A 15,781-nucleotide genomic window follows, 5' to 3' on the forward strand; every position below is an offset into this window, starting at 1 on the left:
TGAGATGTTGTCGTGCCTTCCAGCTGGTTCCAAATACCAAATGCTTCGAGTGGACGTTGGCAAAAGTGGCATGTGTACTTCCATCCATCAGGGGTATAACACAGCTGGTAGAAACCATCGGGCTTAAACTCTCGCTTCGATGGACCGTCCATCATGAGCGATAGACCGTCTATCATAGACGTAGCGTTTCAAAAAGCTAAGAACGAAGTCCCTAACGCAGATAACCAATGCCCTGAATCTTCACTCAAAAACTTCGAGATTAGTTAGGATAAGGATCTCATCATACGTATAGACTATCCACTGATTATTTGAATAAACCTATGTAAATAGCTAATTGTAATGAAAAGCGCGCGCCACACCATGAAAATTGGAACAGTTAGTGAGAAGTCATATCTAGGGTAAGTACGACATGGCCGCTGCCCTTGAAGACTACGAGAGCAGCATTAGGATAAAAACACCCTGTTCTATGACAATAGACAGCAACGGGTAGCAAGTTCTATGGTATTTGTCACTATTGATCGCCATTCTTGTAAGTTACAATGTACCCTGTTGTGTACAAGTTGTAACTATTGATATGACGATTTCTTCATCATCATAGCTCGAAAGGAACAGTATGTTCACGACCTCGACTTTGAAGGCGTTTCTGGTCTGTCGATCGAAGTGTATCAGATGGAAAAACCAGCCAGTAGATCCTCTTATCAGGGAAAAAACATTTTCCCATTTTTTCCAATATGGGAAATTTCCCGCAATTTTTCCCGGAATTTCCGGGAAATTTCCCATATTGGGAACAAGGTGCCATTATTCCCAAAATGGATAAACCCTGTGTCGAGTTCACTAGTAATAGCAGAACGATCTTGGTCACTGCAGTTCTCCTCTCGACGGACTACAGGGCAAGCGAGATTCGTGCATGCGTGTGCGAGCAAACCCCCGTCCCCGGAGCACGCATATGCCATCACGGCATATATTGAGGCTTTGGGTGAACCAGGTTCCCAACATCCAGTCGAAATTCTTGGATCAAGAAGGACACTGCGCTCAATTCCAGCCTGATGTAGTGTTTTGAGACATGTCGCGATAACAGTAAGCCAACTCCTAAGTTAGGGGTCCTAACTAATACACGGTGTGTATTACACGCATGTACATAGGGTGACACACAACATCGTAGGTCCACCTCTCAAGGGCTCTATGAAGTTTCACATGAGTACGCATGTGTGGCTTGAGTAAGCCACGCGGTACTCCGTATTACATAGTACTCCGAGTACCCAAACACATAGCTGAGGCCCCGATGCATCATGCACTGAGAGGGCAGTGGCGATGGGAGGTACATCCATTACAGTTGAAATCATTTGTGTAACTCAAATGTTGGCCTTTCAACTACTCCTCGCAATTGTAGCTGCCGAGTACGGCGGATCTCAGGTGAAGGACATGTTCGAAGCCTACAAAGAGAAGTAAGGGTCACCTCACTGGCCGGTTATCACATACGAAAGTATTTTCGTGTGGCCAGATTTGGACACAACTTCGGTGCACAAGACGGTTTCCGTATGAAAATTTTTGCAGATAACCTCCGCTACATAGAGGAGGAGAATGCCAAAGGTGGGGTCATCTGGTTGAGGATACCTATTCAAGTTGACGTAAGAATACCACCTGCAGGTCTGCCCTACAAGCTCAAGGTGACTCCATTCGCTCATCTGACCAATGCCGAGTTCAGAATGACCAGACTCGGGACAATGCCGAAGAGTAGAAGCTTCACGGGTAGCATCAATCATCGCAGCTATTCCTCTTTTACTGATCCTGAAGATCAGATCCTCATCTACTGCGCAACTCTTCCTTCAGGAAACGGAGCAAACACCGTTGGTTATGAGGGCTCCATTGAAGAGCTTCCCGCAGCTGTCAACTATGTTGCCAAAGGCTGGGTTACGGGTGTTAAAGATCAGGGCATTTGTGGAAGTTGCTGGGCCTTCTCAACTACTGGTGGGATACTTTTGCTGGCCCGCGCTGATAACTTTCGAGGTTATTGTCAACAGGTGCCCTTGAGGCTCTTCACAAGAATCTTACTGGGGAGCTCGTGCCACTCTCGGAGGAGCAGTTACTCGACTGCAGCCTGTCTTATAGGAATCAGTAAATACCTCTATCGTAGCCTGCTTGTATATGATTCCTCGACACTTCAGGGGGTGTATGGGTGGATGGATGTTCGACGCATTCGAATACGTGGCGGATCACGGTATCGATTCGGAGAAGGATTATCCATATAAATCAAAAGCCATTCCATTCATCCTTCCGATTCATTATCCCTGTCAGCACAATCATACGGCCATAATCGCAGTGAGTTGAGCAATGCTATCCGCTGAGCTTTTGATCCACCCAATCCTCAGCCCCATTCCATACGCTATGTGAACGTGACATCCTCAAAGCCCGCCCTTCTGGCAGCGATAGCCTTGAGTGGGCCAGTCAGTGTCGCCATTGATGCGGGATCGAGTGCTTTCCAACTTTATGGCGGAGGGGTTCTGAATTGTACGGTGATATGATACTGCCATGCTCCCATATGGAACGCTTTCCGCTTTCAGCTTCGTGCAATACGACATTGGATCATGGCGTTCTCGCAGTTGGCTATGACTTGGAAGCACCTGAGCCGTGAGTTCATCACTCATCATGAGCGATCGCACTCGACGAGTCAATGCGCTGATCAGTTACTATCTTGTAAAGAACTCGTGGGGAGCTACATGGGGCGACGAAGGTTACATCAAGATGGCCATTGACGATTCACCCAAGGGTGAGTCCACACCTCCGACGCAGTTTAAAGTTCTCTCTCTCGTAACCAGATGGTATTTTCAGGTATCTGCGGCATTTTGCTCGCTGCGAGTTATCCCATTGCAGCTTGAATGATCCACTAGCCATCTGCTGCGCCTAGCCCAGTGAGGAATTCAGAGCGGACGCTCGTCAGCAGTTTCATGAAGTTTCCCGTGATGGCTTATCATTCACAAGAGGAAGCACCCAATAGATATTCCTCGTGGATCAAGCGCCCTCCTTATTATTTCGTTAGGTCTCAAGTAGCTGTGCTTGAAGTTGTTTTTTTGTTATTTGAGAGTTATGACTGAAGAAACTTCGCGATACTTCAGTCTATACTTTCAGATCCTCAGCTCAGCGCGAATTTTAGATGTGCTCGCTGTGGGAGATTCAGGGTGCTTCATAGTCCGCACGCGCGCACATAGTCCGTGACGCGTTCCTTTTTTTTCTCACTTGTTGACGCGTACATCATGACAGATAGTTGATTTCTTAGCAGCAAATAGCTGCAAGTAGGATGAATGGTGAGAGCCAGAATTTCTCTATTTCATTGAGTCCATCATGGCATCGAGTTCTGCAGTCGTAGGAGCACAAATTCCAACACTCGCCATAACTAACACTCTCCAAACAACCCGCCGGAGATTGTGTTCATCGCACGCGAGGTTACGGTTGGCCGCCAACCGTTGGCGTGGTCCATCCAGTTCAGCGAACTGGGCTCACTGACTTTTTCTCTACTCGATTATATCAGACAAGGTCGCTACGCGATGATCCGGATTAGAGATTGAATCTTGAACAATTATTGATCCAATCTGGCACAAATGCACCAACAAAAACAGTATGCTGCGGAAGCAACCAACTCCGTCTGAAATTCTTGTGGTTATATTACCTGATCTATGATGTCGAGGAATATAGGATAGAGAAACTTGATCGATCAATGACACGAGGCGTCACAGAGTCGTCACGCCAATATTTAGTTGCAGAAACTATGTTTCTGTCAAGCTGTTGCTTGGTCGAGACTCATAGTAGATAACACGAGTCGGAAGGAGTTGAAAAGCTCTTCTTAGTCTTAATCTATTCGGGGGGATAGGTGATTAGCTATGCACACACGTGCAATCGCGCACAATGGGTAGAAGCAGTAACACTTTCCCCTCCGAAGGAAGTCGATCGATAATGGATAGTACTATAAACTTGATTGTGAGGTGAATGAGTTATTGGTATGATGGTATAGAATAGGGTGAAATGAAATGACGATGAGGAGCTTTGAGCTTGTTCTTGAGGAAGGTGTTCAGGAGATAGTAGACGAAGACAGGTCTTGCACGTTTACGTCCTCGTACACCGTAGAATGAAGTTGCAGTATTGGTGAGAGCAGTGTTGTCAGCTGGGACAAGTTTCCCATCAGTGACAAGTTTGGTGAGACGGTCGGAGACTTCCTGGCGTAAATCATCATCAGCAGCTTTCCATTTCTTGTGGATGTGCTTCTCGTGAGATGTGATTGATTGGGCTTCTTCACGAGTTTGTATTGAGACATCAGCAAGAAAACGTGGACCGTTTGAAGTTTGGACTTGGTACACTCGGAACCATGATCCGTCGTAGATAATGTGGAGAACTTCGTAATCTAGAGCTGCATAGAGATGGTCATTTGGGGATGAAGTGATTGGTGTCGGGGATGGACATGTTGTAGTAGGTGATGAAGTTATCTCGTCAGGAGTAATTTGTGACGGCTTAGTCGTAGTAGTAGTCGTAGTCGAGATAGTATTCGTGATAGGGTTGAGGTAAAAGTTGTTGTTTTGTTGAGCTTTGAGACCAATGACCATATCGATGGACGCTGGTAGAGGGTCTTCAGAAATCAAGAAGTTGGTAGAGTGGTTGATGGAGTTGCCTTCGAATGACCAAGTAAGAGGGATATAGTGAGTGTAGTTGACAGTTGTTGCATTGAGACATGTAATAGTAGTTGGCGGTTGTAGAGGTTGTAGCTCACGTAGAGCAGAAGGTGGTATTTTGGTTTTGTTGATGATCGAGTCGGTACAGCCAGTATCGATCATAGCAGTTAGAACTTGGTAAGGTAGAAGTTGAAGAATAACATGCTTGATGGGGATATCATGTTGGTCGGATATAGAAGCCAGGCCTGTTGATGTTGTTGGTTGAGTTGATGTTGTAGTGGTAGTTGATGTTGGACGAGAGTCTATAGTAGATGTAGGAGGGGTAGTAGTCATATCTTCGGGTTCATGTAGTCTGAAGCACTTGTCGCCGAAGAGGCATCTTCCTCGTTGATAGTTGAGGCAAACTTGGGACTTCTTCTGGCTGGTGTCGTCCGTCGTCGTAGAGGTAATCTTCGCTGCAATGTTTGTAGGAGAATGTTGGGGATGGCTATGTTCATAAGATGTCACCCAGTCGATAGTCTCTGTGAGAGTGACTTTGTTGGTGTTAGGGTAGACCGTGCTGAAAGCATTTTGGATATACTTGGGTAGAGCTTTGATGAAGGCTCGTTTGAGAGCGCTCTCGTGAATATCCTGGTTCATACAGGAAGCATCAAAGTGAACAGCATTGAGAGTAGACTGAGCTTGTTCAGCTGTTGAGTTAGGTGGGATAGAGTCGAGTCGTTGGTAGAGATTGTCGAGTGAGTTAGTGAGCTCGAACGTAGTCAATAACCAGTGCTCGGCAGCTATAAGCTTCTCACCGTAGGTAGCTCAGCTACCGTAGCTGTGCTCAAGTTGTGCTGTCGTAGGTGAGCATGTAGATCACGAGATTGGCCTTCAGAGAGAGCCTTGAGATTGAGATACTTCCAGAGTCCACCTGCATCTAGGTTAGCCATCTCTGCAATGTCGGCGATTCGGCGGATATAGGCAGCTATAGGGCGTTGATCTTGTCGACCGAGCCACGCTTTGTTGTCGGGAGCGTTGAGGGTCATGGGGTTGGTAGCTGTTAGGGGGTGAGGGGCTTGAGAGTTTTGAGATGAAGCATCGACAAGGACAGGTGGTGGACAAGGAGTAGTGGATGTTGTAGCAGTAGACTTTGAATCAGAACTTGTAGTAGTAGTAGTAGTAGTAGTGGTAGATGAAGGTTGGAAGTGTCTAAGAGCTTGTTGGAACTTGACACGGGTAGGTAGGTCAAGAGGGTGTATTTGAGAGTAGTTCAAGAGATCAGTTTCGGTGACGAAGTAGAGGGAGTCCAAGTCAGGAAGGCTTAGATATTTGAGGAGTTCCTCAAGAGCTTGTGGGGAGTTAGTAGGAGCCTCAATAGGGTCAGAAGGTGTCTGGGCACCATTTGTTGCTTGGTCGAGACTCATAGTAGATAACACGAGTCGGAAGGAGTTGAAAAGCTCTTCTTAGTCTTAATCTATTCGGGGGGATAGGTGATTAGCTATGCACACACGTGCAATCGCGCACAATGGGTAGAAGCAGTAACACAAGCCATCACTTGCGCGCTACCGTAACATGTAACACAGGAGAGTTGATGCCTTGGCATGATTCTCGAACCTTCACCGTTGCTCCAATGTACTGCGCTGTATCTTCATAGTTAGGCGACTCATGGTGAAGGGGCAGCTGGGTGGTATTATAGGCATTTTCAGAAGTCCACATCTCCCACTAAGACGGTAATATCTTCGAGCCTCGAAGTTCGAGGACTGGGTGATCTCGGATGTGAGTAGCGATGCATGGCTACAGGACTACTTTGACGCCAACCCGGATCCTGCCTGACCAGGAGCCCGTTCAAGTGCTCAACCGTTCCGAGTTCCGAGTCTTAGTAACTAGCTCCGAGTTCCGAGTTCGAGTCCCCCGAATCCGAGTCCTCCGAATCCGAGTACATCTCTGTTCAAGTGCAACAGCTCGGAAAGGAGGGTATTCCGGAATGATTGGCCGAGTACTCGGCCCGTGTTACTACTCACAGTGTTTAAGTGCATTTTCTCTTTCCCAGGAAGTGCTCGGAACGTCATCCCTCACTAGGTCCTAGTGACTAGGAAAACTGCCCTTCACTAGTTGATTTGCCGGGAAGCCAACTCAAGGCCTAGTTTCGCTCAACCTGTTACAAATAAGTCATTCGAAATAGAACACGCAAAATTTACCCCGACGAGGGGCTGGAATCACCTACATCAGAGTCAACATCTTCTGCTTGCTCGGCCCTGTGTACGATCAGGAAGCTGCATATTTCTTTCTTTTGTGAGGAGTACTCGTCATTATGAGCAGTATTCGGTACTCAACGCATTTCTTCCGAGACAAATGCAATGGGGTAGACTTATTCTTGACTAAGGAAGGACACTGGGCTCAAGCTGGGGTTGAACCCCAGCCTGATGTCGTGAGACATATCGCGATAACAATAAGCCAACTCCTTCGATACATAGCGTGTATTACACGCATGCACATAGGGCGGCGCACAACATCGTAGGTTCACCTAGTACTTTGTAAGAGCTCAGGGATACGCATATGCGAGTTGAGGAAGCCACGGGGTACTCCGTAGTACCTAGTACTCTGATCACCCGAGCACATAGCTGAGGCCCCGATGCATCGTGCACTGGGAGGACAGTGGCGATGGGAGGTACATCCATTACAGTTAAAATCATTTGTGCAACTCAAATGTTGGCCTTTCAACTACTCCTCGCAGTTGTAACTGCCGAGTACGGCGGATCTCAGGTGAAGAACATGCTCGAAGCCCACAAATAGAAGTAAGGGGTCACCTCACTGCCGGTTATCACATATACGAGAGTACTTTCGTGTGGCCAGATTTGGACACAACTTCGGTGCACAAAACGATTCCCGTATGAAGATTTTTGCAGATAACCTCCGCTACATAGAAGAGGAGAATGCCAAAGGTGGGATCATCTGACTAATTCTTGGCTAAGGAAGGACACTGCGCTCAAGTTGGAGTTGAACCCCAGCCTGATGTCGTGAGACATATCGCGATAACCATAAGCCAACTCCTTCGATACATAGCGTGTATTACACGCATGCACATAGGGCGGCGCACAACATCGTAGGTTCACCTAGTTCTTTGTAAGAGCTCAGAGATACGCATATGCGAGTCGAGGAAGCCACGGGGTACTCCGTAGTACCTAGTACTCCGAGCACCCGAACACATACATAGCTGAGGCCCCGATGCATCATGCACTGGGAGGACAGTGGCGATGGGAGGTACATCCATTACAGTTAAAATCATTTGTGTAACTCAAATGTTGGCATTTCAACTACTCCTTGCAGTTGTAACTGCCGAGTACGGCGGATCTCAGGTGAAGGACATGTTCGAAGCCTACAAGGAGAAGTAAGAGGTCACCTCACTGCCAGTGGCCGGTTATCACATATACGAAAGTATTTTCGTGTGGCCAGATTTGGACACAACTTCGGTGCACAAGACGATTCCCGTATGAAGATTTTTGCAGATAACCTCCGCTACATAGAAGAGGAGAATGCCAAAGGTGGGGTCATCTGGTTGAGGATACCTATTCAAGTTGACGTAAGAGTACCATCTGCAGGTCTGCCCTACAAGCTCAAGGTGACTCCATTCGCTCATCTGACCAATGCCGAGTTCAGAATGACCAGACTCGGGACAATGCCGAAGGATAGAAGCTTTACCGGTAGCATCAAGCATCGCAGCTATTCCTCTTTTACTGATCCTGAAGATCAGATCCTCATCTACTGCGCAAATCTTCCTTCAGGAAACGAAGCAAACACCGTTGGTTATGAGGGCTCCGTTGAAGAGCTTCCCGCAGCTGTCAACTATGTTGCCAAAGGCTGGGTTACGGGTGTTAAAGATCAGGGCGTTTGTGGAAGTTGCTGGGCCTTCTCAACTACTGGTGGGATACTTTCGCTGGCCCGCGCTGATAACTTTCGAGGTTATTGTCAACAGGTGCCCTTGAGGCTCTTCACAAGAATCTTACCGGGGATCTCGTGCCACTTTCGGAGGAACAGTTACTTGACTGCAGCCTGTCTTATGGGACTCAGTAAATACCTCTATTGTAGCCTACTTGCATACGCTTCCTCGACACTTCAGGGGGTGTCAGGGTGGATGGATGTCCAACGCATTCGAATACGTGGCGGATCACGGTATCGATTCGGAGAAGGATTATCCATATAAATCAAAATTTATTCCAATCTTCTTTCCGATTCATCTTCCCTGTCAACACAATCATACGGCCGTAATCGCGGTGAGTCTAGCAATGTTCATCCGCTGAGCTTTTGATCCACCCAATCTTCAGCCTCATTCCACACGCTATGTGAACGTGACATCCTCAAAGCCCGCCCTTCTGGCAGCGATAGCCTTGAGTGGGCCAGTCAGTGTCGCCATTGATGCGGGATCGAGAGCCTTCCAACACTATGGCGGAGGGGTTTTGAATTGTACGGTGACATGATACTGCCATGCTCCCATGTGGAACGCTTTCCGGTTTCAGCTCCGTGCAATACGACATTGAATCATGGTGTTCTCGCAGTTGGCTATGACTTGGAAGCAATTGAGCCGTGAGTTCATCACTCATCATGAGCGATCGCACTCGACGAATCAATGCGCTGATCAGTTACTATCTTGTAAAGAACTCCTGGGGAGCTAGATGGGGCGACAAAGGTTACATCAAGATGGCCATTGACGATTCACCCAAGGGTGAGTCCACACCTCCGACGCAATTCAAAGTTCTTCCTCTCGTAACCAGAAGCTATTTTCAGGTATTTGCGGCATTTTGCTCGCGGCGAGTTACCCCATTTCAGCTTGAATGATCCACTAGCCATCTGCTGCGCCTAGTCTAGTGAGGAATTTAGAGCGGCCGCTCGTCAGCAGTTTCATGAAGTTTCCCGTGATGGCTTATCATTCACAAGAGGAAGCGTGCTGCGTCCAATAGATATTCCTCGTGGATCAGACGCCCTCCTCATTCTTTCGTTAGGTCTTAAGTAACTGTGCTTTGAAGTTAATTTTTTTCCTGTTATTTGAGAGTTATAACTGAACAAACTTTGCGATACTTCAGTCTATACTTTCAGATCCTCAGGTCAGCCCGAATTTCTGATGTACTCACTGTGAGAGATTGAGGATGCTTCATAGTCTGCACACGCGCAAATAATCCATGACGCGTTGCTTTTTCTTCCACTTGTTGACGCGTACATCATGACATATAGTTGATTTCGTAGCAGAAAATAGCTGCAAGTGGGATAAATTTTGAGAGCCAGAGTTTCTCTATTTCATTGAGATCATCATGGCATCGAGTTCTGCAGTCGTAGGAGCACAAATTCCAACACTCGCCATTACTAACGCTTTCCAACCAACCCGCTAGAGATTGTGTTCATCGCACGCGAGGTTACGGTTGGCGTGGTCCGTCCAGTTCAGTGAACTGAGCTCACTGGCTTTTCTCTACTTGATCATCTCTCTTGCTCTCGGCCGTCTTCGGCCAGGCGACAAACCAACAGCTGATGTCATCAGCCTGATGACAAGTCGGCTTGTTTATAAGGACCTTATAAACGAGTACGTGATGAGTACGTCGACCTGGTCGACGTACTCAGCTCAAGGAGACCAGCACTTGACTGAGTTTTTTTTTCTCATCTCGGCCTCAAAGCTTTAATCCTTCTTTCCCAGAGGACTCGGTACTGAGCATCTCCTCGCGATAAATTCGCCACCCTCAGATTCTCTGCTATGAGATCCATCCAATCTTCCCCTCCTTGCCGCTTATCTGAGCTCCCAAATGATATGCCGGATCCCACAACAGTAGTCTGTCCACTAAAGATGCGGGGGGAGGGGGTGTTCTAAGGATGTGGCCGTACCAACGCAAGCGACGCATTCTATGGACTATGTGACAATCGGGGCAACCAGACCTACTCCAAATTTCGCGGTTTGTGGTGTGCGACAAAGGCAATATTTGCAACACCCTCTGTATACACTTGTTGTAGAATGCACAGTATTTCTTCGTCTCATCTTTGCCAAAGACAAAGCACTCGCTAGCATGTAATAAAATCGAGAATACCACAACTCGAAGAATAATGAACTTCTGCCTCAGGCTTACATCATGCGAGTTTCAAACTTTCTCGAGTCTTGCTATTCTTTGCCCCGCAAGTTGCATGCGCCTACGAATATGGGTTTCATTATCCCGTTTGCCGTCGATTATGGCACCGAGGACACTCAATTTATCAGTTCATTTGATCCTGGGCTTTTCCGAGCTGCCTTCCTTACTCGCGTATTTGGTCTAACTCTGTACTTAGCGTATAATCTTGTACAAAGTTGATAATCAAGTAGCGCCATGCTATTTCGGGGCATGCTTGTTCCCCTTGTTTCGGAGCAGAGGGATTGGTATTCTTGGGTATTTCACTCTAACTTGGTGATTGCTTCTAAATCATCTCAAGCCTTCAAAGAACTTCACGAATGAACCGGGCCGCTCTTCTCGGCTTCTTCGACTCCTTGCGGTAATCGTTCCCCAAGGGTGATCACGGAAATTACGTTCTCACTCAGAGACAACGCAAACCACCACACGGCATGATGAAACCCAATTGTACAGTTTTAAAGCTTGAGAACATGCAGGTGATTGTGACTTCACCCTGAGGGGAGCTATCGGCTCCTCTTAGAGTGTGCGCATGAATCGGGCACTGCCTCCGCTACTTATCAGCAGCTCGATGACGAAACCGACGAAGGGGATAACGTTACGTTCGACATCCCTCCCGATCCATTCTGATCCACGCTACCGCTCTCTATGCTCGAGGACTTCGAGGTCGAGGTGCACGCAATTGAAATTTTGTCAGTGACCGATGCAGCATGAACAGTGGCAGAACTTTCCGAAGTATGAGATTCTGAGTTCACGGACACCCCAGATTCTGCAACCGACCACTTATCTATCGGGCTAGTGCAGACGCTGTACTCGCAGACTGCTGATCCTCTAGCACTGGCTTCACTCCATACGCTCCCATGGTGGCATTGCTGCTCTAAATTCTTTTCCTCGGGCCGAGAGCAAGGGTACGAACGGTTCGTCTCATGTCGGTTAGGCAGGGATACCTCGCTTATGGTACTGTGGCGTTCACCCTTCTCCGAACTCGCTTCTGCTTCACTCCAACAGCTATTGACATCCATGTGAGGATTTGACGGCGCTTTTCCCTTGCCTGCTGCAGAAAATCCTAAGTAATGACGGTGACGACGGCTTCAGAAACAATGCCAATCATTGACACGATCGATATCGCTGGCTGTAGTACTTGCAGTTTTTGGGGGCCGCGGTGTGTTCGAAACGTGTAGTCTTCCTCGGTAGCGGGAAGGAGGTCCTGTTCGGACTGTCGGCAGCAAACGACCGTCTCGGAGATACCTATGGAATTGGATTTGCATTACGCGGACGCGAAGCCAAACTTACAGAGGTTTCCCGTTTAAATTATTTCCACACAGTACCCGTGTTGACAGTAAATCCAATCCCGACTTTCTTTACAGGTACAGGCACATACTGTTGAATTACAATCCCTTTCTGGGTCATTGAAGGTTCTCCCTTCGTCCACGGTCTCATGAAATGTCGTGAGATAGTAAGGGAAGCAACGATCCATCAGCTCGTCCAGTGGTAACTTTCCTGAGCGGTCACTGCCTGAAATTGATTACATGTCATTATCCAATCATATATCAATCCGCAATTGTGTTGTCAACCGATCCCACTGATACATATTCCGATCATACCAAAATCGTCATGCAGTAGCGTCCGTTAAAAATCGGTGACAGTGTGCTCCTCTCGGTTCCGATTCCTCCCCAGCACGCCGACGGTAGGAAAAATGAAGTATCGAGTACTGGGGTCTCTAGAGTCCAGAAGCTCTTCTACAAGCTCTGTTACCTGAAAACCGTTGCGTTCCGGCAACAGTCCGAGTATCGGCTAAGCCCGTGGAGGCATCGTATTCATTCCCAATATTCTCATGATATGACATGATGTCAGTACCTCAGTGAACTTCACTGAGTGAAGCTGTGATTTTCAGCCATCGTCGTACCTCGCACTTTCATGTCGGGCTCATAGTCTACGACGCCGATTGCTTCGGACCGAGTGATGAAGTTCCCCGATACAAACTTGGGAGCTGTTTTCAGAACCTGGGTGAAATTGAAATATCCCCCACCCAGTTCAGCTTAACTCATGATGATTCAGCTGACTTACACTCTTTATTTTCCTCACGAACTTCGATATGACAAACTTTTTCCGATTTAAACTATAAGTTATGGTTTTGTGAAAAGTTTCCACGATATTCGTGAGTACCTATGATTCAGTGCTTGCAATTGAACTAAGCGACGATTTACTTGTGTCCGCCTTAATCCATCGCTATCCAAATGAATGTTCGGATACCCGAGACGGTCGGCATTAAGGGTCGTCTCGAGATATTGCGCGCCAGCTGTTGATGATTCCCTCACTTCGTCCGTCAGAGCTTCCGCTAGCCGATTGTAAATGGCGTCGGTCGGTGAAGCATGCAACGCGAATACATGATCCAAGACCTATGGATATTTGGAACTCTGCAACATACGTAAAGTTCCTGTTATGAACTGGTGCAGTCACTCAACAAGCTAGGCTCACCAGCTTCTGCACTTCCGGCTCACCGAGTTTCTTCTTGTTATCCTTCACATTCTTCACTAAGTGGAAGTAACAGCGTGCTAAGAACCAGGAACATCAGTCAGTTGTCGTGTTCTGTTTATGATTAGTACTATTCCTGACCCCAGGCAGCCGATCGCGACAGGCGCTGATTGCGCCTTGGTGAGCGTCGTGATTACATTGGGTTACGACATCTCGCAGATGCTTCTGGCCGCCACTGAGCCGATGAACTAAGTTATCAAGTTCGTCGAGGATGGCGGAATACACGTCCGCCGATTCCTCATCCACAATCGCCCAAGCGAATGGAATAAACGAATATGTACGTTTTTTGTGTTGTCCGTCATACCTGCGCAAAAAACGCTCCCATCCCGTGTCCATTGGTCAGCAGCAAAGCGCTTTCAGGAATGTTACTAGCGATTGCCAGTAGGCTGTTGGCAGCAGTTCTTACCTAAGCCTTGATCCTCCAATCCAAATGTCTTTCAGCGCGCTTCGGATGAGTTTATTTTGCCCATCCATATATAATGAAAAACCTTCCGATTTCTGTTCCAGAAAGGCAGCGAGCGAAGTCATCATATCTGTTGAGCACGACGAAACTAATCACCTCTGGCGGACTGCTCGCAGCTTTCCCAACCAAATCTCACCAGTGCTTGACAAGATACAGGCAACGTATCTCTGGTTCCACATCACTGCCGACCTTCGAACTTGCCGCTGGTTTCGAATTGCCGTCACACGTTCATCGCTGATTCGACAGTCTTCGAAGTGTTCAGCAAGATCTTGGTAATCAACCAAGCCTTTTCTCAACTTCTTGTTATACGCCGAGACCATTTCAGTAACCTGAGAGCGGTTCAGGTTTTATACTGTCGGATTCACTGAGACTTGTTATGAAACCCTGACAATACCACCACATGATATTCTAAGCTCAAGAGTCTTGAGCTGAGACGCAGTCTTCCATCGGAGAGCCCGTATTCTGTTCTGGTCGGGTATCTTTCAATTCGGTATTCAAATCTTTCAAATCTTTCGGTATTTTTCAAAAGTCAACCAAATGTGCCCTGAGTATCAGGCTTTGATTGTCCAAAGGGCACATTGTGATATATATGAAAAGCACGCTTGGCGAACGACCATATATCCCGAAAGTTCCCATCTGTCAATACCCGGATTCCCGCGATTGAGATCGCTAGAACTCGGCGAAACAGAACCCTGAAACATCGAGCTGAATGAACTTTCGATTGTGAGAAGATCCCCGGAAGTAGAGCTGGGAGAAAATATGCTGTGTAGTAATGGTCGCAGCTCCTTCCCCGTTAATTGACGACTGAGTACTAGACATAGGGTTGTAGTGGAAGTAGTAGTTAGTAGAAGATTAGTGAGTTAAGGGTGAGAGAAGTTAAAGAGACAGAGCGACACAATAGCGGAAATCGATCGTCCAATCCCTTCATGAGGGATTTCCTCATAAGGGGACAGCGATTGTGTTACTATCCACGTATCAACGTGGGGTGTCGGAGGAGATGGGACAGGCTGTCCCGGACAGTTGTGTTACCGAGCGGGAGTTTCGCTACAGCTGGACCAAAGAGCTACTCATTCAAAATTATTTCCTGAAGAGAAACCGAGGTGCTACTTTTCCTCCCTCCTTCTCGACCATATTCGACAGTACAAGAGTTGTACTGCGTGAGCAACGACTCCTTTATCAGGACACTGTAAACTTCACCAGCAGATAACTCGTGCTGCTTCACCTCGCGACTCTTGAACGGAGGTTTGGATGAAGCTATGCCACTCCGTTTCTCAGAATCAGTCGACTTTTCATCGCCTGTATGCGTGACGATAAACTTCAAATTGCAAGTATTTTGGCAAAGACTCTCGACCCTAACCAGACGTCCCGTTCCATCAGGTCCAAGGCCAACTGACACGCTGCGTGTCACACGCATATTAGTCTCGTAGACTTCTTCATCTTGAACGCACGATTCTGCTCAGACAACTTCTCCGCTTCTCCACGCTTCCTATTCCTCTTCGGCGTCGACATAACGGCAGAGCTGGATGATGCTTGAGTGTCTTGGAAGAACCGCGGTATAGTCGACCTTTCCGGGCGCGATGACTCACCGGACTGAGGAATCTACGGAGAGTTAGCTTTCCAACCGGTGAAAATCCATATAGAGCTCACCGTTGCATCATCATGTGAGGTCCCCGTCGCGGGCTGACTACCAATCACAGAAGGCACTCGCGACTTTTCCATCCGATTCTCGAACTTCCGCAGCTTCGATTCCTAATCAAGCGTACTACTAGCAGTACTAGTAGAGCTAGTAGTAGAACTAGTAGTATAGTAGTAGTAGTAGTAGTAGTAGTAGTAGTAGTAGTAGTAGTAGTGGTAGTAGTAGTAGTAGATACATGTTGATGATCCCGACCAGGCGGCCAGGGCAAGCGCATTAAGTACCACGGGCCATGCGGTAAAGATGCTTTCGGGTACTCCTCACCCTACGCCTCACCCCTCTCCTCAACAGACTCCTCAGATCTCATTATTCC

The 15,781-nt window shown here is 47.5% G+C and overlaps 3 protein-coding genes across 4 annotated transcripts; 2 read left to right on the plus strand and 1 right to left on the minus strand.

Annotated features, from left to right (window-relative positions):
- Nucleotides 1-1,356: 1,356 nt before the first annotated feature.
- Nucleotides 1,357-2,876, plus strand: Pmar_PMAR013075 (cathepsin L, putative; the record flags this gene model as incomplete). The annotated part of the gene is made up of 10 exons (XM_002779952.1): nt 1,357-1,445; nt 1,502-1,590; nt 1,648-1,749; nt 1,831-1,968; nt 2,022-2,115; nt 2,166-2,319; nt 2,370-2,508; nt 2,562-2,628; nt 2,685-2,767; nt 2,830-2,876. The coding sequence occupies 10 exons, from the start codon at nt 1,357-1,359 to the stop codon at nt 2,874-2,876; spliced, it is 1,002 nt and encodes a 333-aa protein (XP_002779998.1).
- Nucleotides 2,877-5,440: 2,564 nt separating this feature from the next.
- On the minus strand, nt 5,441-6,064 carry Pmar_PMAR013076 (hypothetical protein; the record flags this gene model as incomplete). Its single annotated transcript, XM_002779953.1, has 1 exon — nt 5,441-6,064. The coding sequence occupies one exon, from the start codon at nt 6,062-6,064 to the stop codon at nt 5,441-5,443; it is 624 nt and encodes a 207-aa protein (XP_002779999.1).
- Nucleotides 6,065-7,539: 1,475 nt separating this feature from the next.
- On the plus strand, nt 7,540-9,516 carry Pmar_PMAR013077 (thiolproteinase SmTP1, putative). 2 transcript variants are annotated; one of them, XM_002779954.1, is made up of 10 exons: nt 7,915-8,028; nt 8,094-8,182; nt 8,240-8,341; nt 8,423-8,560; nt 8,614-8,707; nt 8,758-8,911; nt 8,963-9,101; nt 9,155-9,221; nt 9,278-9,360; nt 9,423-9,516. In XM_002779954.1, the coding sequence occupies exons 1-10, from the start codon at nt 7,940-7,942 to the stop codon at nt 9,467-9,469; spliced, it is 1,002 nt and encodes a 333-aa protein (XP_002780000.1). In that variant the 5' UTR covers nt 7,915-7,939; the 3' UTR covers nt 9,470-9,516. The 2 variants fall into 2 exon arrangements, with proteins under 2 accessions (XP_002780001.1, XP_002780000.1); XM_002779955.1 differs by lacking the exons at nt 7,915-8,028; nt 8,094-8,182 and adding an exon at nt 7,540-7,582.
- Nucleotides 9,517-15,781: the final 6,265 nt, after the last annotated feature.

This window comes from Perkinsus marinus, assembly GCF_000006405.1.
Source record: "Perkinsus marinus ATCC 50983 genomic scaffold scf_1104296945006, whole genome shotgun sequence".
Classification (NCBI taxonomy): domain Eukaryota; phylum Perkinsozoa; order Perkinsida; family Perkinsidae; genus Perkinsus; species Perkinsus marinus.

What these genes read in the sequence shown, in the direction of transcription:
- Pmar_PMAR013077 (XM_002779954.1), top strand. Translation starts at nt 7,940, where the DNA reads ATGTTGGCATTTCAACTACTCCTTGCAGTTGTAACTGCCGAGTACGGC. An exon ending in AGAAGAGGAGAATGCCAAAG is followed by an intron (nt 8,183 to 8,239) that starts GTGGGGTCATCT and finishes TACCATCTGCAG; the next exon opens with GTCTGCCCTACAAGCTCAAG. An exon ending in GACTTGGAAGCAATTGAGCC is followed by an intron (nt 9,222 to 9,277) that starts GTGAGTTCATCA and finishes TGCGCTGATCAG; the next exon opens with TTACTATCTTGTAAAGAACT.